Below are 19415 nucleotides of genomic sequence, written 5' to 3' on the forward strand. Positions count from 1 at the left end.
TAATCCAGTTCCTTGCTGTGACATCATTGTAACGAGCGCATCTTGTCAAATAATGCAGGATTAATGAAATGCTTTCCAGTTTCAAAGGGACGGAACCTCTCGACCGGTTTAAGTACACTTAACGACCGAACAGTGCGTGGGCAGTTGCGTACGCCCAGCCGAAAAATCAACATCGAAACGGTTGCCTCTGCAACGACTCTGTGCTTTATCCTTCCGCAAAGGTGCGACGGTCTTGGGGGACTGACATTTAAAAGGTAAACATCCACCGACAACTGTCGTCGTTCGCGATGGTCTGACCACATACTGGTCTGCCATTCGGTGGCCATTTTGTCGGGCAATCTGGCAGGACTCGTGGTGTACAACAACGCCGTAACCGATAACTCAACACCTTTATTGCCGTAAAGTACACCTTCCGGTGAAGTGCCGGCCCATCCCGTTTCGTTCGGGGCTACCAAGGGAGAGCACCAAATCCGGCCACATATGCAAATTAATTCATTAAACGTGATGTGTATAAAAATTCCTCACCCACCCCCGGGTCGGGATGCTCCAACCCACTGCAGGGCATTGGCAAGTTTAATTAAAATATCAAGTTCCCGTTTCGCTGAGCGCGGTGCTCATGGGGATGCGAAACATTACACGCCGTTGTTTGATGCCGCCGGAAATAAATGGGCAATATTTCTGTGCGCCTCATAATGAAGAAATCACTTGAAAAAGCCGAATATCCTCACTTGGCTCCGTCCCGGGTTTAAGCGGGTAGGTGGAAAAATTGTGAAACAACTTTTTCCACCACTCAACCGTACCGCTTATTCTTGAGGCGGCCACAAGTAGCGGAAGCCACTGCACGTGTACGCATACCGCTCGAACCGAACGTTCCGCCACGGATTTCCCACCCCCGACAGCAGTAGAAGCTGAAGGAAAGGTTACGAGATTAAAAAATGGGAACCAGAGCCACCTTTGTTTGCTCCATCTTTCCCCACGGCAGCAGCAACATATTTCACCGCGCTCGGTAGGTCGGTAATCTTCAAACATGCCGAACTTCAAGCGCTGTTTCGCGCTAAGCAACGTGAGACTAATTTTAAATTCCTACGCGAAACCTCGTTGCTGCAAAGGGTACAGAGCCGCTGCCAGGCACACACTTAAAGTCATCTTGCTACCTTGGTGGATGGAAAACCTCGAACCGTGTGCTTCCAAACGCAGCAACATTAGTGTCTGCCTGCCTGCTAGATATTCATTTACATTTTATCAATTAACTAACCGCCGGCATGCCGGTCAGACTGTCGCTGTAATTTGAATTTATAAACTCAGCAGACAGCAGCACATATCGTTGACATTGGGGTGGTATTAATTGGATCGATTGATTCCGTGAATTTGGTTCGGTTCGAATCGTAACGGAGGGTGCGTTTGCTGGTGGAAAATCAATCAAGGAGAAAGCACCACTGTAATATCTCCGACCGGAATTAATTACGCGAATAATACAGAGATCGCATCAGGAATTTTACCCTTTTCGCTTCGTAAATGCACATAAATTGGTTATCATTTTATCGAATCGAAGCAAAATATACTTATTGATGATGATTCACTGACTGATTCTGCAGTAATTATGATCTTTCTCATGAAAATTGTGTAACTATAAGTTTATTGTTGTGATGAAATTTCGACTAAAATTTATTTGCTTTGCTACCTTCACCACGCAGGAATTACGTCAGCAGCGTCCTCGGCCTCGCTGCATCACGCCGGCAGCGGCACGTCAACGGCCTCTTCGTCGCCTGGGTCCGCAGCTGCCCTGGTCGCCGGGGGACTCTCGTCACCGGCGTCCTCGCTGACAGGGCCGGCGGAAAAGCCCTACTTTGACGATGTCAACTCGCGCAACGTTACGACCGTCGTGGACGACACGGCGATTCTGAAATGTCGCGTCAAGCACAAAGGCGATAGAACGGTAGGTCATTAAATAACGATATAAATTATATTTTCTCTCTCACACACAAACACACCCTAGCGCATCGAGACACACAGCGAGTCCTGCAGGCATAATTGGTGCACGGGACGCATTTCGGAACGGCTAACCAAGCCCGGGAAATCTGTTGTTTCTAGCCTGGAACTGACCCATCCATCGTGACCCAGCAATGTCGTTGTCCGTTCTAATGCATTCCCCGGGCTGGACATCCTTTTTATGAACATCCTTCTGTCACTTACCCGCATGATGGCACGGGACGTTCGGCCGGTGCGTGTGTCACTGCATTAGCGACCAGGAACGGACCGTCATCGTCCATCAAGTGACCTCACCGTCACGGTTTGGGCCGTATATCTTTTATTTCTGTGACCGAAACCGAACGCGGAACATGGGTTGTACATAAATATTTAACCTCGCCGGCCCTCAGCGTTCATCCACCCTTCGGGCGCCACCGGGTGGGCGTGAGTGTGCCACCAGTTCGCAGGAAGCAACCAGTTTCGCAGGCCTCGATTGTTGTGGCGTGTTTCGTCATCGACAGCTTCTAACATCGCGAACGACGCCACGAAGAATCAAGATAGCAGCGGCGAGCGCCCAGCGCCACACTGGGTGGGAAAGTGCGAAACGGCGTAATTCATTTCACTTCCATGAATAATGATTTGCATAATTAATTCCGCGCCCCGAGAGCGGGCTCACCCGGTGCGTCGTAGATTGGGATGCACTTTACGCTTCGGAGGGACTCGTTTTTGTGTGTGGCTGCAACTGCTCCTTCTGGTGTTGGCTGGCAGCACTGGTGGTTAGACCATATAATTACAGTCAGCCCACTCTACGTGAAGGGATGACCGGACATGGGAGGGTGGGGGATGCATTTTCACCAATTTTCATTTGCTACCACTGCGCTTATGCTGTTTGTTAGTTTTATCATTTCACTCTTTTCCACAATGGGGTGCGCCATTGTGTTGATTCCATGCCGGCAACTGCCGGCCATTCGACAGTAGAAAGGGCTTGAGTTTCTCTCTCTCTCTCTCTCTGTTTCTGTGGTACCTCACTCCATTTGCACTTGATAGATGGATTGATGGAAGCGTGGAACGTGATCCATTCCTTGGGGTTGTTGGGGTTTTGGGTTGGGCAAAGTTTCGTTTTATAGCGCACCACGCTGGCTGCAACATCATTGCCGCGGGAAACTAGAACTTCCCTTTTCGGGCTAATGCAAAAACCGCTTCTTCGGACACGCCACGGCCACGGGGCGGCGTCCCGTGGTGCGAGGAATTAAACGAGCACGTCGGCGCCATTATTTGCGGGAAATGGGCATTCCTTGGACGTCGTCGTTACGAGTCAAACGGTGGCATCGCGTTTCGCCCGTTTTTTTTTCTCCTCGGGAAGCGATTCGCCACGGTGACGCTCGGGCTGGCGATAGAACTCTCGCACCGAAAGAAGTGTTTTATTTAACTGCTCCTCTTCTTTTTGGGGGTTGGGTGTGTGTGTGTGTGTTTGTGTGTGTGTGCATTACCTCCATTTGCTAGATTTCGCAATCAATCCTCCGGAAATGTGTGCCGCCTACGGGCACAACGCCGTGCATAAACGATTTTTGAGCTCATTTTCCTGTCAATTAGACGTCGTTAGCAAGACCGATGATCATGATGTCCCGGTCCGGGCTTGAATGTTTGGAGTGTACCGATTGAGCCACTGGCTTGCCGCGTTAAAGGGGGTCGAGCATGTACTAAAGTTTCGGTGCACTCAAAATTCCAGTGAGGCCAACACTCACACCACTCAGCATCACCTGACTGTGCGAGGTCACACGCTAATGGCGAGTAATCGAATTGGATGATTTTAAATTTCCACATCTGTCAATTAGAGGAATTCAACAGGGCCCACCGTCAGGTCTGTCGCTGGTTGGGTGGGAGGGTTTTTTGGGAAAATTTGCCTGCGGAGTGAAAATTAAATTTCCCTCTATTTTGTAGTCCACCGCTCGTCCCTGGTGTTACATTCACCAGCAAACAGAATTATCGCATTTTGGCTGCGGACGCTCCTTGCATCCGAACGAACGTTTCAACGAGATTCGGTCCAATCTTTTACTAACCAAAAAAAACTCCATGCTGAGTGGGTAATTCGGCCAACAACTGGTGTAGAGTGGAGTGTCAGTTTTTTGGATACCGTACAGCCAAGCCAAGCGCCTTTTTCGGTGGCCGGAAGCTTGTCAGTTCGTTATCGCCAACCAGAACGTGGTAAACGGTTGCCCATTCCATCCGCTGGCCGCCCCAACCTGCTTGCGCCTGGGCTAGGAAAAGATCGGGTATATTATTTAGGATCATCGTTATCATCGTGCTCATCATCATCATCGTCGCCGCCACCACCACCGTCGACGTCATCTGTCGGAAGTGGTCGGACAGTTCTGTTGGTGATGAATTTCAAAGAACTGGAGCATAATTCGTGCGATGTTTCGTGTCGAGATCGACCGCTCAAGTGGCGAATGCTCGCCGATCCAAAGCCAATGAAGATAAGGATTGCTATCCGAAAAAGGCTCACGCCCGTCCCCGGTACGGCCGTGTACCGAGATAATGTTCCGCAACCACGGCCGGAGTAATTAGTAATCAGGGCGTTAGTAAGGGAGACAGAAAAAAACCATCCCCCAAAAACACGGCACAGACAGGGGGTGGAAAAGTTTTCCCCAGCACGACGTCCCCTTTCGCCCTCGCTTTCTCCATCTCTGCGGGCGAGCCTTCAAATACAATTATGTCCGGTTTTGATTGATGACTTGCCGACAAACTTTTCTTCACGTTTTTTTTTCTCTGTGTGTGGCCACCGTAGACGCAACGGCCCGACAAACGACACCGTTTGTCGGCAAGGATTAAACGGACATGATAACGATGGCCAAGGACGGTGAAGGAACTGCACGTCGCATTGCGTCGCACCGAATTCCGCAACCGAACGTGGTTCATTATTATGTCGACCCGGAACCCGGTGCGAAGCCCGGACAAAAACGAGCCTCAAATCTGTGGGGTTAAGAGTTTGATAAATTTTCGGACCAACTTCGGCCGGCCCGGGAAGTTTTTCATTGCAATTTTCAGCATTGCCAGCGCACTGGGAACTGTTAACGTATTCCATTTCTTATAGCGCCATGGTGTGTGTCCGATTCCGGAGAGCAGATTTTATCAACACCCCGCGATGGCAAGAACGGTCGCTTCTTTGTCGCTTAGCCATCGTATTGATAGGCCTGGCGGGGGTGAAAAGTTCCAATTTGAGTTGAAAATGAGCTTGAAAAATTATAATTTTTTATGCATTTCCATCCATTGTGAGCTTGGCTTAATCCAAGGTCTTCCTCTTCCTGCGTGGTTTCTGGTCGGTGGTAGGCCAGCTTTTGTCACCAGAAGCGATGGATTCAGCGTAAAATATTCATCAATCTGACTTCCACCAGTGCGGGGGATTGTGCAGCGGCGGAGTTGACTTCGGGGGCCCGGAGCAGCCGAGAGGTCTAATGAAAAGAATAAATTCCGTACCGAAAAGCATCGAATCACGGTGGCTTGTGATGAATAAAACATCGCAAAGGTAGCAGATCCATCTTCACACCGGTGAACTTGCTGCCCAAGTAGCCCGATTTCAAGTAGACACCTGGAGGCATCTTCGCATGCTCGAGGAAATGAGACGCATGAATAAAAATTATCATCTCCTGCCGTGGTGCAATCGTAACCGTGCATGGATGGATGGGCTTGGGATGGGACAGAATAAAAAGTGACAGCTGATATTGCACAGTAAAAGTTCCGCCGGCTCAAGAGTGTCAATTTCATCCGCCCAAGAGCGGTGGCAATGCAGAAACTATCATCTCCATGCTAATATTGTCCTTTCTTGTTCGGATGACGGAATAGTTTCAGCCACCAATCAGCATACTTCGGCGAAGAATTATTCTCACTCTGCATTGCCAAAGTGACGGTTATTACGTAGCGAAACTCGAGCAGCTGACTCGGCTCCCAGGGACAATGATGGAATGCTTTTCTTGTATGCCCGTTCTCCATCGTACAGTTGTCACACCGCTCCAGTCCTCTCGAGCGCAATGATTGATGAGTTTTATCACTGCTTCAATCAATGAGGGAAACAATTTGCTTCAAATCGATTTAGTTCGAATCACAATCGTTCGTACGTTTTGAAGTTGCGTTGCGTCCTCATATCCGCATTTCCGTGTGTGTCTTCGCTAATGGGCATGGGTAAGGTTAAAGCCAGGGCCCAAATCCTACCATCTTCAACTTCGGCCACCATGTGCTGCTTCGATGTGAACGATTTAGGCGTGTTTGAACCCATTCGTAAGCGGTAGTTCATGTTTTTCTGAGTCACTTAAGTGACTCCACCTCCGAATGCGAATCCGTGTCGGTATCTGCTGACGATGTTGATGATGCTTCCTAATTCTTCGAATGCTTCGTCCATATCACCCACACGTGGAGGGCGTTGTTGTTTTTTGTTTCTGCATTTCCCGTTGGTACGAATCCTCTTGTGAGATTATGTTAATGCTTGCTAAACGAGCATATAACCCCAATCCGAGCCCACGCCGTCGAGCACCACATTCCTATCGCCTGCCCCAAATAACCGAGCTTAGGATCCATTCGGTGCTACGTATATAAATACGTATCTCCACTCTGCCCTTTAATAGGCCCTTGGCAAATCCAAAAACAAAAATAATGACGTCTTTGATGATGATAATACTACGGTCGTAGGAGGCTCTAGCTAGCTGGCTTTTAAAATCCCTACATCTTCAACGAACGTCTCTCGCTCTCTCGCTCTCTCTCTCTCTCTATCTCTTTCTCATCGGCTTATTTAAAGACCGTTTGAAAAATCAACGAGCGCTAAACTTTCGCTCATCATTGTCTTATCGCACAAGGCAAAACAACAAACATTACCGGTCCGGTTCGGGGTCCCCCCAACCGAACGTTGTCACAAGACAACCCCGTAAACGGTCAATTAGCCGATGTCGGCGAACGGCCAACGGAAAGTTTACCTCCGCTTCCCGAAAAGCGCAAAAACCCGAGGAATTAATTAGCATCGGCGTATCGGTTGTTTTTCTTGGAAACCACGATAATGTGGCCACTTTTTCACCGGGCCACTAACCATCCCCCCACCAAACGTGATCCCGTCCCGCACAAGATGGCTCGTAATTGGCTATCCCAAGCTTAATTTAATCAGCCAAACGGCCAGAGACCGAGAGTCTCCTGAAGCTGCGTCTGCACCGTCCCTTCCTTACCCGCGGCCGTAAAACGTCATGTTGTTTTAGTGGACAGATTACTGTTTGGTAATCATTTACTGAGTAAACAATGGCAAACAACCCCAACCCCGAAAGTTTTTCCGGCGAGCGAATCTTACCCGAAAGAATAGGGTTATAGACACACTCGTTCCCTTCTGGGACAATCTCGCTCTCACTCGCTGTTGCGAACTTTTCCCGTGCCTGGGTTTGGGATTAAAACAAACCAAGAAGGAAGCACGATGAAGAGAACGATTGGGTTGGAATGGGATAAAAAACGGAGGACACGAGCCATTGCTAGCTGCCTAGCTGGTTCCCATTCCCAATGGTTTGTGAATTTGCTCAAGTAATCAACATTCCGAGCTCTGAGTAACCGACTCGGCGAGATGGAAAACCCTTGTCTTGCCTTTTTCTTTGCCTGCGACTCGACACAGCTGGAGTCGTTCTACAAGCAAATAGCGTTCCGAGCCAACCTTAGCCCCGCTAACGCCCGGACGCACCTTTTCGTGCATATTCCACGTGGATGTACGTGTTTACCGGACCGATAAACAGGCGGATCCCGAGCCTCGGCTCATCCCGTTTGCCGGGGTGATGATCGGTCGATGCTTTCGCACATGTTGGGTCCCGGATTGAACCTTCACCGGCTCGTCAATGGACATGCGTCTCGTGCGGCACGCTGCTGGTGCCTGGCAAGTGTAGCGAGCGTAGCGCAAACATAATTGAAAATGGAAATTTATTTTACACGTTCCCGATAAGACCTGCAAAGCGGGGCAGGAATGCTTCATCATTTGTTCCCGGACGGCGCCCTAATCCGGGCACGAACGCCTGGGCCTTAAGCATCATCATTCCTCGGCACTGCACCCGGTGGCAGGGAAATCCAGTTGTATCCTCGGATAATCGTCCACGGCAGGCGGTAAGGCAGGCTGTTACGAAGGCCGAGAATGGAGTCTTAAGTGGATCCTGAAAGGATACTAATCCGCACCATTCACCGCGAAGAACGGACCCTCCTTTCCGGTGCGAGACCTGCCAAAATATACGCACATCTCGTAACGAATCGCTGACACGGTGTAGTCACCCTTTTTGCAACAACGGGACCACCAACCGAGAGCTGAATGGGCGTACCTTGTCGTTCTAAAAAAAGAACTGAGCCGCCCCGGCAAAGTTCCAGCACCGGGCAGCATGGCTCGAAACTCGAAACAGTCGGTAACGAGCGGTGAAATTGATTGAAATCAATCACCCGAGGGAATTCTCGAACGTCAAGTGCGCGCTACATCATCGATGGCACGAAACCACGGGACGGATCTCGGTTCTGCCGGTTCCGGATGCCACGGGGAAACGGGGTCAACGGGGTAACGGCAGAAGGGAAGGGTTGGCAAGAATTCGAAAGGGAAATTTATGTCGAGGTTTGATTACGAGCAGGGGCACAATAAAAACGATGATTTGATGAGAAAACATCGGAGCATCGGTGCCCCGGTGCTGCTACGCGTTGTGTGTAAAGGTGGCTCCAGGCATCCACCGTTCTTAACCCCGGCGATCCGTTCCATCCGGATATCCTGCCATGGTGCAGGGTTCGCCGCATATTTCGCGCATTTTGAGCCTCGCCCTAACAAATTCAACACACACACCCAAACCCACCCCTCCAAAGGGCCCGGAAAGTGAGTTTCCGACGAGTAGGTTTGTTATCTTCATCCACCGTCGGTATTTGATTACGAATCAAAATATTGATACAAGGTACGTCGTGCAGCGCACCCAAAAGAGGAGTGGTCCACGGTGTTCCACGGAAAATGCCGTCCGTTTTCGGTTCCATCACCAGGACCAGGACGTCAGATGTGTTTTGTTGTACCTGTTGTCAACTTTAAACGAATCGCAAACCCTGATGGATGGATTAACATATCTCCTGACGTGGCTCAAGACCGCGATTATGATGCGGTGGTAAACAGCGGCGGATTAAACGGCAGGCGCAATAGGCGGTCGCCTGGGGCCTCGCCGTATTGGGGGCCCCAACAAATTTGTGCCGATTGTGCGATTTTTGGAAATTTTACAGCAGAGTTAATTTATAGCAAAAAAATTAATTTAAAACGTAAAAAATTGATCAAAAATATCTTCCTTGGTTATATAAAACATTGGTTTCTAGGTGATAAATTAAATGCAGAGAAGAATATCGACTTTGTGACTTTAAAGTATAAACGAAATTGAAGGATTTCCGAATGTATAGTACCAGGAGAGCATCCACGGAAGAGGTAGCTCCTGCTAATTTTGCCCGCCTAAAGGTATGCAATGTTTAAACACTAACTTTCCCGTTGGTCGAGAAAAATTTCTTTGAAAACTACCAGTTTTTGAATGTATAGTACCAGGAAAGCATGCACGGAAGAGGTAGCACCTGGTACTAGCGCCGTAAGGTATGCAATGTTTATACACTATCTTTGCAACCAACTTGCAATGCAATGCGCCGTAAGGTATGCAATGTTTATACACTAACTTTGCAACCAACTTGCAATGCAAGTTGTACCGGCCGAGCAAGATGGCGCGCAAGATGGCGCCCAACGTCGAACTTGTATGCAACAAACTTGCATGCAAACTTGCATGCAAGTTTTTGCATGCAAATTCTTGTATGCAAACTTGCATGCAAGTTTGCATGCAAGTTTGCATACAAGTTTGCATGCAAGTTCTTGCATGCAAACTTGCATGCAAGTTCGAAGTTGGGCGCCATCTTGCGCGCCATCTTGCGCGCCATCTTGTCCGCCATCTTGGCCGCCAAGGGGGGGGGGGAGGGGGAAGGAAGATGTTACCTCTTGAAAAACATGCTCTCCTGGTATCGGAAATCTGAAAACAGCTGGTTTGTATGAAAAGTTAGTGTATAAACATTGCATACCTTACGGCGCATTGCATTGCAAGTTGATTGCATACCTTACGGCGCATTGCATTGCAAGTTGATTGCATACCTTCCGGCGCAGTACCAGGAGCTACCTCTTCCGTGGATGCTCTCCTGGTACTATACATTCAAAAACTGGTAGTTTTCGAAGAAATTTTTCACGGCCAACGGGAAAGTTAGTGTTTAAACATTGCATACCTTTCGGTGGTTTTTGAGCAAAATTGCTGCAAAATTTTACTCGACCAACGGGAAAGTTTGTGTTTAAATATTGCAACCTTTCGGCGGTTTTCGACCAAAATTGCTGTACAAGGTGCTATCTCTTCCGTGGATGCTTTCCTGGTATCGGAAATCGGAAAACAGCTGGTTTTGTATGGAATTTCGTACCAACCGACGGGAAGTTTGAGCGAGATGAAGGATGCTTTCCGTTTCATCCATCTTCCTTACACTAGCGATCGCTCTCACGGATTTGATAGTATGCAATGCAATAGTGATGGGAAAATTTATTCCACACTGCAGGTGTCACCTCTTGAAAAACATGCTTTCCTGGTTTCGCAAATCTGAAAACAATTGTGTTTTTCATCGCTTAAAACATCAACATGAGCAAAACTCATGTTGTTGTCGCCTCAGATTGTTACCGTAAAGTAAACCGATTGAAAACTGTGCCTTGGGCGAAAAATCGTAGAAGGCGTTGGACTAATCAGGAATCGTAAATATACGTAAATCGTAGAAAATGTGATCCAAGTAGTGGCTTACTAGGCCCGTTTACAGGGCTACGCAACAGAAATCTGAGATGTACACAAGGGAGCTTTCTTTCCGAGACTTTGCTGGTGTTGATAAATCATGCTTGAAGTACACCTCCCTAACACCGATGATGCCGTAGCAAAATTATAAATTTTAAAGGGGGGCCAAATTATATTAATTATTAGGCCCCCCTTTAAAAATTCCACCCTGGGCCTCCAAGGGGATTGATCCTCCACTGGTCGTAAATAATAGTGTAACCGCTTGTAATCCGATGCACTGCTTTGGAAAACTTTCACATCTCGCCATTCATCTCGACGGAGAAAATGGGAAAGTTTTTGCATCTCCATACAACCAGCTTCATCGAAGTTCTAGAGTAAATGAAATGAAGTGCAAAGCTAGTCACTTTAGATTGGGTTGGAATTGATGAGACCAAAGCGCCACCGCGAGCACTGCACTAAAACAAAATACCTTTTTTTTACGACCACAGCAGCAGCACAGCAAAAAAAAGGAGAAAAAAAACGCTCCCAACCGAAAGAACTCACGGGCACTGGAGGTGGAGAGTAGTGGTGGTGTGGCAAAGTTTGAAAGAGGATTAAATTTATCGGATGTTAATGCAGAACGAATTACGCTGACTCCGAAACTGTTCAACCACAAAGCCCTCACCGCTTTCGGTCGCAGTGTTCGCAGTTGGAAAAAAGGAGGGAGGAGTGCCGCAGGAGGCTACACAGTAGTTCGGCTGAATCGACTGAATCCATGGGGCAAAAGTTTAGAGCCATTCTCACTAGCTCGCCCGACCGGGATAGCGTTAAAATCGATCGGACTGACGAGATCGTTTAATTGAAAAAAGGCGTCGATGGCAACACGATGCGAAAAGGGCGATTCGTTACGATTGAAAAGTTTCCCAATTGCTACCACACCGTACACCGATTTCGACTGGCGCGATGGGTACACCGATGGGCCACAAAGTTCAGCGCTGTGTGTTTCTCGAGCGAACGAACAAGGAAATGGAACGAATCGAGAAACGAATTATCCATTGGGACTTAACGTTTTACGAGCGAATTGTGCTTTCCCAAACTGGCCACCGGGCGTAATCCTGGCTAGCCACTTTCCAGCATGAGTACCCCCAGGCGTTGGTTAGTGGCGATGGATTAAAACTCTTCCCTTGCACTGGGGCGAACGAAACATACCGGAGGGGGGTTTGCGTTGAAAAACAATCAACAACACTCTCTATTCTCGCATTCGCTGCTCAAAAAAAAGCTCCTAAATGAACGAACGACGTCATCGTGTGGTCGGTGTCCACTACTATGTTAGCCCGCGGGGTGTTCCTAGCGGTGTTTGCTGAAATTCGAGCCCTAGCCAATCAAAAAAGAAACTGCCGGCTCGAAACTTCCTTCGCAGTTCATTTATTCTATTATCAACAGCCCATTATCGGATTGCCACGACCGGAAACTCGTGCGTCCCAAACCGTACCAGCTGGGATTCCGGGAAGCGAGAGCAACAAGAGCCCAGAGTGGTCCATACACCATGCAACACCATCCAAAGGTGGATGCCGGCGGAGGTGTTGATTGTTGTTCTTATCAAGCGCGCAGGGCCGTAAATCTTGACAGAGAATAAATAACTCGTTAAAAAATTGGTCAACTTTTGGCACCCGGGAGAAGAAAGTACCTAAAGATACTGGAAACCCATCGCTACGGTTGAACCTTGGGAATGGAAGGAAGATGATACTGATGTGGTTGGAGGAACTTCCCACCCTGGCTGGCCACTCTTCGTTATCGTCCGATGCCATTTGTTATTTGTGTTAATTAAATTAATAATAATGACTTGCCGACTATCTTAAACTGCTCTCGGCGTTTTATTACAGTTCCATTACGACAGGGAGAGAGGTCCTTTCGAGAGCCTTCACAAGCCGGCCTCATTATCACAGACCACAGCTAAATAACGGAGTAGGAACTCATATGCATAAAGACACGATTTCGCAAGTTCGACGCATTTCTCAAGAGGACTTCCCTTTCTGCGGGAAGCAACACAAAGCTACCGCAATTAAAATCCCACACAACACATCCGGGAGTGGAAACGGCTAGCGGGACAAGCATGGTCCTCGTTTGTCGAGGGACTCAGGCTGGAAGATAACTGAATTTGTGGCAAATAAAACAATTTCTGCTGTGGATGAATTTTAACCGAATCACACCCGGAATGGATACGTGTTATCATATAGCGATGACGTCCAACACACGCGTACAAGAGTGAGATGTCGTGTTATTCATCACCAGAGATGTTTCATGAGCTATGGTTTACAGGAACGACCAGCTCGAATTGTAAGACCGACGTTGGTTTTAACGCACCTCAACACCTTGTGGCGCTGCTGACGATCCTTGGTTCTTGTTGTTACGAAGGTCCGCAGTTCGGCATCCACACATGATTACTTTAATCTAATTGGCCTTATGGAAAATGTAAACAAATAGCTGTCAAAAGGTTTAGATTTCCACCAGTAGAGACGCGAGAGGCGTACCAATTTTCTTTTAGTAGGCCTTGAACACTATGTTGTTCCTTTTTGAATGGTATTTCTTTTTTTTTTAAGGGTCCACTAAATTGTTAAATGAGTGATTGTCCACTTAAATAAAAAAGTTTGACATTTTTTGGCAAGTCTTTTTTCTAATTTCATCGAAATATCTTGACTTGAAAAAAAAATCTCTTAACGTCCATTTGAGTAACTTATCCTGCCGCCTTAAAAAAAAAACGCTCATCCTGCCTCTTTGAAGCGACCTGTTTCATGCCATACTGCTGTTAACACTTCAATCGTGGTTGATTTTATCATCTGCTATGCGCGCATTACCGGTTCTAAATTGAGATTCTTCCTCCCACAAACACAATATGCTGCTGTAACATTATCTCGACTTGTGTTTTTCCCAAAGTTCCCGAATGTTACTGCGTTTGATTTTACCGCTCATTATTCCCACACGCTTGCCGAAACATACACTCCATAAGCTCCCCCGCAATCGGCACACGAGCCCAACCTTTTTCCAGGCGTACTTTTTCGCAATTTGCATTTACCGGAGAACGACGTGACAAAATGACATTTACAATATACAAACTGAGCTTATCTGTTCTTAAAGTGTGTAATGCTTCACCTGCTCTGCTCTGCTCTGTGCCCATTTCTCGCCGCCTCCTCAGGTGATTCCTTACCTTCAGCAAGCAACAACCAATCGAACGTTGAATCCTTCGCCCTAAAACAATCACCCACACACAGAGAAACACTCAGGGATCCCAACACACATGGCAGGAAAATTGGACTCGGCTACCGCATCTTCGCTCCCGAGCAGAGTTTCAAGCAGCTGTCCTCGAAAACTCATCCCGAAGCCCTCTGTCGGCAGGTGTACTAAATTGCGTTAAATCTGGTACTTAAAAGAAGATTACACATGCCTGGTACATGAGCAAAAACATCGGTTCCCGTGCATGTAAGCACACGTCGCGTCCCGTCACCTCCGGTCACCCACATGTGGACGGGGCCACGTGGATCCTGCCGCCCCCGGATCTAGCTTCACCGAACCGTACGTGCCGGGCGCTCGAAGGGTAATTATCGAGTCAGTGACAGTACGCTCGACGTATCTCGTCGTAAGCTTCCCCGCTCAGCATATGCTAAGATGGGGCCTCATTCTTGGCGCGTAGCCGCGAGACCACCAACCTCTCACTGCTTGTAGTGGGATTTTCTTATTTTCCTCAAGGATGCTCTGCGTGTAGCCGGAGCTGGCTTTTATGAAAACGTGTCTAATTTAAAATTGATTACGGCGCGAAGATCCCGTGCACGCCCCGTGTACTACTGGTGAAGATAAAGCGCGGTAGTGGCAGTTCGCCGGGACCGTTAACATGATTAGATTTGACTTGCTTCATTATTCAAAACATTCGCCATCCAATGGAACCATTTCCCTTTTCAAATGCACATTCACGAAACCGCTCTCCCACTTCTTTGCGCTGTCAGGAGGGAAAGCCTGTCCAAACTGAGACACACAAGAATCGCACACACACACACACACAGTGAGACGTGCGTGAGCAAATGGCATCCTTCGAGTGTCTCATTATGGGTAACGTTTTATCGTTATCGGTGTAATTTGTTATTGCAAACGATACCAGCTTTGAAGCAATCGTCGGTGTAGCGAGGTGAGCGGCGTATAGGGAAAGAGGTAGCGAAGGCAAGTGTCACTCAAGAATCGGCCTCGAGGAAAAGGTCCCTTACGTCATACATGTCATCCCCGGCGAAGAACAGGGTGAACCGGTGAAGAGTGGGTGTCGGCTGAGGCGATAATCACATCACCCAGCTCCCAGGCGAACTTCACTCTTCAAATTTAATTACGAACGTCAACCATGTCGCCCTTGCCTTCTTATGCGCTTATCGTTCACGTCCTGCTGGCCGTGTGTGTGTGTGTCTCCTTGTTCTTCGAAGCAGCGTAGTCGCTTTCGAACCAAAATAAATTAGAGCTCGAAAATGTTTTCTCAAATGTGACCAATTGTTGCGCTTTTTCCCGAGCCAGAGTGAACTGGTCTGATGCTCTGAAGTTTCGCCGAGCTTGGCGCTAGACGCTCGAGCATTCCCCGGGTCCAGTCCTTCTCAAGGTCGCCCAAAGAAGGGGACAGAACAATCGTACGGTGCTCAGTGAGCGAACGAACGAACGAGTGAACGGGGTCAAAAGGATCCATTACCAATTTCGTCGGGGCAAATTCGAATCTCTTCTAATTACACGCTTCGTTGGAAAGCTGTGTTCCAGTCGTTCCTGTCCAGTAAGTGTCGTTCGTTCGGCAACGAATGGTAGAAACTTCCAAATTTGTAAGGCAGGATTTAGATGTGTCTCAGGAGAAGACATATCTGCTGCCCGGGATGCATATTTGTCCAGGGCCGATTCCGTTTCCCTTGCTGTCGCTGCGTGCAAAACCGGAAGTGCTGGAATTAGGTACACTGTCAAGCGTAAGCAAGAGCTTAATTAGATTCATCCGTTACTCGAACCGGGCGGAACAGTACCATTGCTGGGAGATTGTTGATTTTTGTGTCCGTTTTTGAATGGTGAAATCAAACCGATCGATCCGTAACGTAAAGGTAAAGGTGGCAGGAAAAGGTTCAAAGGCATTAAAGCTTCGCCCCTTCGCCATTAGCAAAACCGATCCTGCTGCCCGCTGATATTCCGCTCGTCACAATGGTCACAATGACGTGCCAATCGATTAACGACTTGCTAATGACCACCGAGCTTGCCATCATCGTTTGCTGTGTTGATCGAACGTGTGATGGTCATTAGACGATGCCGGTGCTAATCTCGATACAGGGCTTTGGCAGCCAAAACCTTGGCAGATTCGTTCGTTCCACTCGTTGAATGGGTTTGATCCGATCTAGTTGACCTACTTCGGTGGTCGGTGGGTGGGTCTGTGTGTGTGTGTGCCGGCACCAAGAAGAAACAACTTAAGCTGAGAAATGATCCAGCTGCACGAAATGACCTTGTTTCGTGAAGCATTCGTCCATTGAAACGCCATTCGGAACTCCTTCACTCGCCGGCAATAGAAAGTTCACATATATTTTAATTTTTTGCTCCAGCGTTTCCAGCGTTCGTTTTTAAAAGCACCAAATAAATACGCCCGTTCAAACCCAACGGGCATCGCTGCAAATCTTGTCTCAATTTACGACCTTGTTTCAATATTTATTGTTTTGTCGTCGCGTGACCTTTTCTTCTGTGGGTAGTGTAACCTGAGAAGCGCCAGTCCTTTCGCGGTGTCCTCGTGGGACTCGGTACTGAAGAACTCCGATTGGCGAACCAGTTGGTTGGGGTGGCCAATTTTTCGTTTCCACAATTACGACGATACCGACACGGTGGAAGTTAAAATTTCGTGCCACACGAAACTTCTCCAAAAAAAAACCCCGGAGACGTAGGGGAACCTAGGGAGGGAGTGAGTTCTCCGACCGGTATGAAGGTATGAAACTGTGCTCGCAAAGGCAAACGACATCCTAAGAAACCAACGATCCGAACGCAAAATACGTTAATCCGTGTCTGGACCATAAATCACACGCTTTTTCGTGGAACGTTTTTACGATTCATTTTTGCAACTTTTTTGCTGGGAGTTTGTTTGGGGGGTTTTTTTTTTGTTGCTTGACTGTTCCTTGAGTCCCGTTGGAATGTATGGTGCTCTGCTGGTGGTGAAATGTTTGTCACCGTTTACTAGTCTTCCACTGGTGACTCTGTCCATTCTTTCGGTTGCTCAGAATAGTGGGAGATGTTCGGAGCACAACAGAACTTCCATCCTGCAAACAGCCCTGCGCTGGGTGGATGAACAGACAGTACTGACCGCTCACTGAAGCCCGCCGTGGTGCTGCTTCACGCTGGTGAACTGTTTGGCCAAAGTCTAATAAAATAAATTTGTATTACGTTTATGATGCCCGCTTTTCGTTCGTTCGCTTGGTGTTGTGTGTTGCCCGGTTGGCTACTTCCGTTTGATGTCCGGCGAGAACTTCCAATCGTTGACCACCACCACCACCAGCGAGAACGTCGGTCGTTGCGGAAAGACATTTTGGCGTGAGAGCCACTGGGCGAGCGGTAAAGTGTCTCGGTAGGTCTGTTTCTTTCCGTTTTTTTTTCAATTAGCTACCAATTACTGGTGCTGGCTCTGTGCTGTATATAAAATGCTCTATTTTGTCCATTAGGTTGAGTTGAATTTAATCGAGCTGGATCAGGTTAAGCAGCCTTAACTTCATCCAATTGAACGCGAACGAGCGGTTCGTGTCCGGGGAGTTAATTAGTTTGCCCCAATTGAAATATGGCTTATGGTCTCGTCGTTCGATTATCATCTCCAAATATTCTTTCGGAAGTTCTACTAAAAACAAAACAAAAAAAAGGAGACAACCAAATCGCTCCCGGCGACACATCGACGTGTCGGTGTGAAAGGGGAACGTGTTAACCGTTCTGGGACGCACCCGGATTTGGTAACAGGTGGGAAGCTTGGGTAGTTTGCAAACTTTTACTCTTACTTATGGTGAAAACATGAAAAGTTCCATTTACCATTGCTCACATTACCCGGAAGACACACACACACCCACTTGCCGTACGACAAACTCTCTCGGGGGCAAACCATTAAACCGCATAGTTTAAATTCCTACCCGAAAATGTTGCTCCTGTGGCGTTTTGTAACAAACTACCGCCCGGAGCCGCTGGAACGCTGGAATAAAGCTGCAAAACATGACTCCCACCAATGCTCCAATGCTTCTGTTCCGAAGTGAGCCACTTGTTAAACCCTTTCCCGGCGAGGTGTTTGCCGAGGTGTTCCGGCAGGAAAACTCTTTCCCCACTTGCTGCTCCGTGGACGAAATGCAAGCAATTTCACCACTGTTTAATTACGAAACATTCCATCGGATGCACGGGAAGTGCTATTTCAAGTCGATGCAACCATCTGGAGCTGCACTGTAATTTGCAACATTCGACTGGCGAACGATTTGGCTAACAGTTTTCCACCGTGTGCCGTTTGACGTGGACTCGAGCACAAAGTGGGCAAAGTAGAACGGAGGCAAAACTGCAAAACGTTAAATGAACTATAATGGGGCCACGGCGATGGGCGATGGGAACACAACACAAAACACAACGGAAGCGATAGACAGCACAAAAGAGCTGGGATGAATGGTGCTGAGCTAGTTTTTTTTTCTTTCGGTAATTGCTTTGTGTCGATGGAGAATAACTTCAACAAAAGCAAATGTTTCCTCACCAAGAATCGTCGGGGGGTAGGTTTTTTTCATCCCGTTTTTAGAAGAACCGATTTGTTTTCTATTAAACAATGAATTATAGTGCAATTTCCTTTTGGCAAAACGTGTTGAAATCTCTCGCAACCTTGCGCACGGATATAAATGTACAGGCAATATAGCGATATGGGCGTGTGCTTAAATTAGGCTTACATTTACTGCCACTGGGTTGAGTGTGAAAGCAGCAAAGCACATGAAAAACGAGAAACAAAACTCCATCATATTATCTTTAACGATCAATCGAAACAAACTGCCAAACAATGAAACGCACCTCGCACCACCGCACGATCCTCGGGGATAAAACTGCCTTGAAAAATTGTAATGTGTCAGCTATATTGAGGCGTTCCTTCCAAAAAGTGGAATAAAGGCACATTTACACCATTCCCGGGTTGTGATAAAAAAAAACAACCATCCCATGCACCCTGCTAATGAACCTTCCAATGGTTTCCCGGTGATCGGTGGACAAATCGAATCGAGCACACCCTGTGTGAGTCGAGGGGTGAAATTTTTGGTCAACCCCTCACCGTTGGGAAGGGAATCGAAAAAGGGTCCTGCCACCGTGGAGCGTGGCTGTGACTCCCGGTTGCTGACAGGTCGGTTTGTGGCTTGCCAGCACTCGATCCGAGGTGTCCCCAGCCAGCTGTACGGTTCTGAATGTAACCAGAAAAAGTGGCTGTTTGAAAAAAAAAAATCCCCCCACACACACACACACACACACCGGAAGCTGTCAAGAAAGTAATATTGGGGTTCACTTTGTAACGACCGCAATTTGTCGCTGACCTTCCACCGTGACGGGTTCGCACCGGGTTCCGGGATGTAATCGCTTCATTTTTATTGCGGAATTTCGATATTGTGCGAGCGAGCGCTA

At 47.9% G+C, this 19415-nt stretch overlaps 1 protein-coding gene across 4 annotated transcripts in view; it reads left to right on the forward strand.

The window, feature by feature from the left end:
• The window catches only part of LOC128310434 (uncharacterized), a 162911-nt gene that overhangs the window by 106152 nt on the left and 37344 nt on the right, over positions 1–19415 (forward strand). For all 4 annotated transcript variants that reach the window (XM_053047076.1, XM_053047075.1, XM_053047077.1 and 1 more), the window contains exon 5: positions 1695–1936. In XM_053047076.1, the coding sequence (XP_052903036.1) occupies positions 1695–1936 (242 nt within the window). The remainder of the gene's footprint in view (positions 1–1694; positions 1937–19415) is intronic.

Source organism: Anopheles moucheti, chromosome 2, assembly GCF_943734755.1.
Source record: "Anopheles moucheti chromosome 2, idAnoMoucSN_F20_07, whole genome shotgun sequence".
In the NCBI taxonomy this organism is placed as follows: Eukaryota; Metazoa; Arthropoda; class Insecta; order Diptera; family Culicidae; genus Anopheles; species Anopheles moucheti.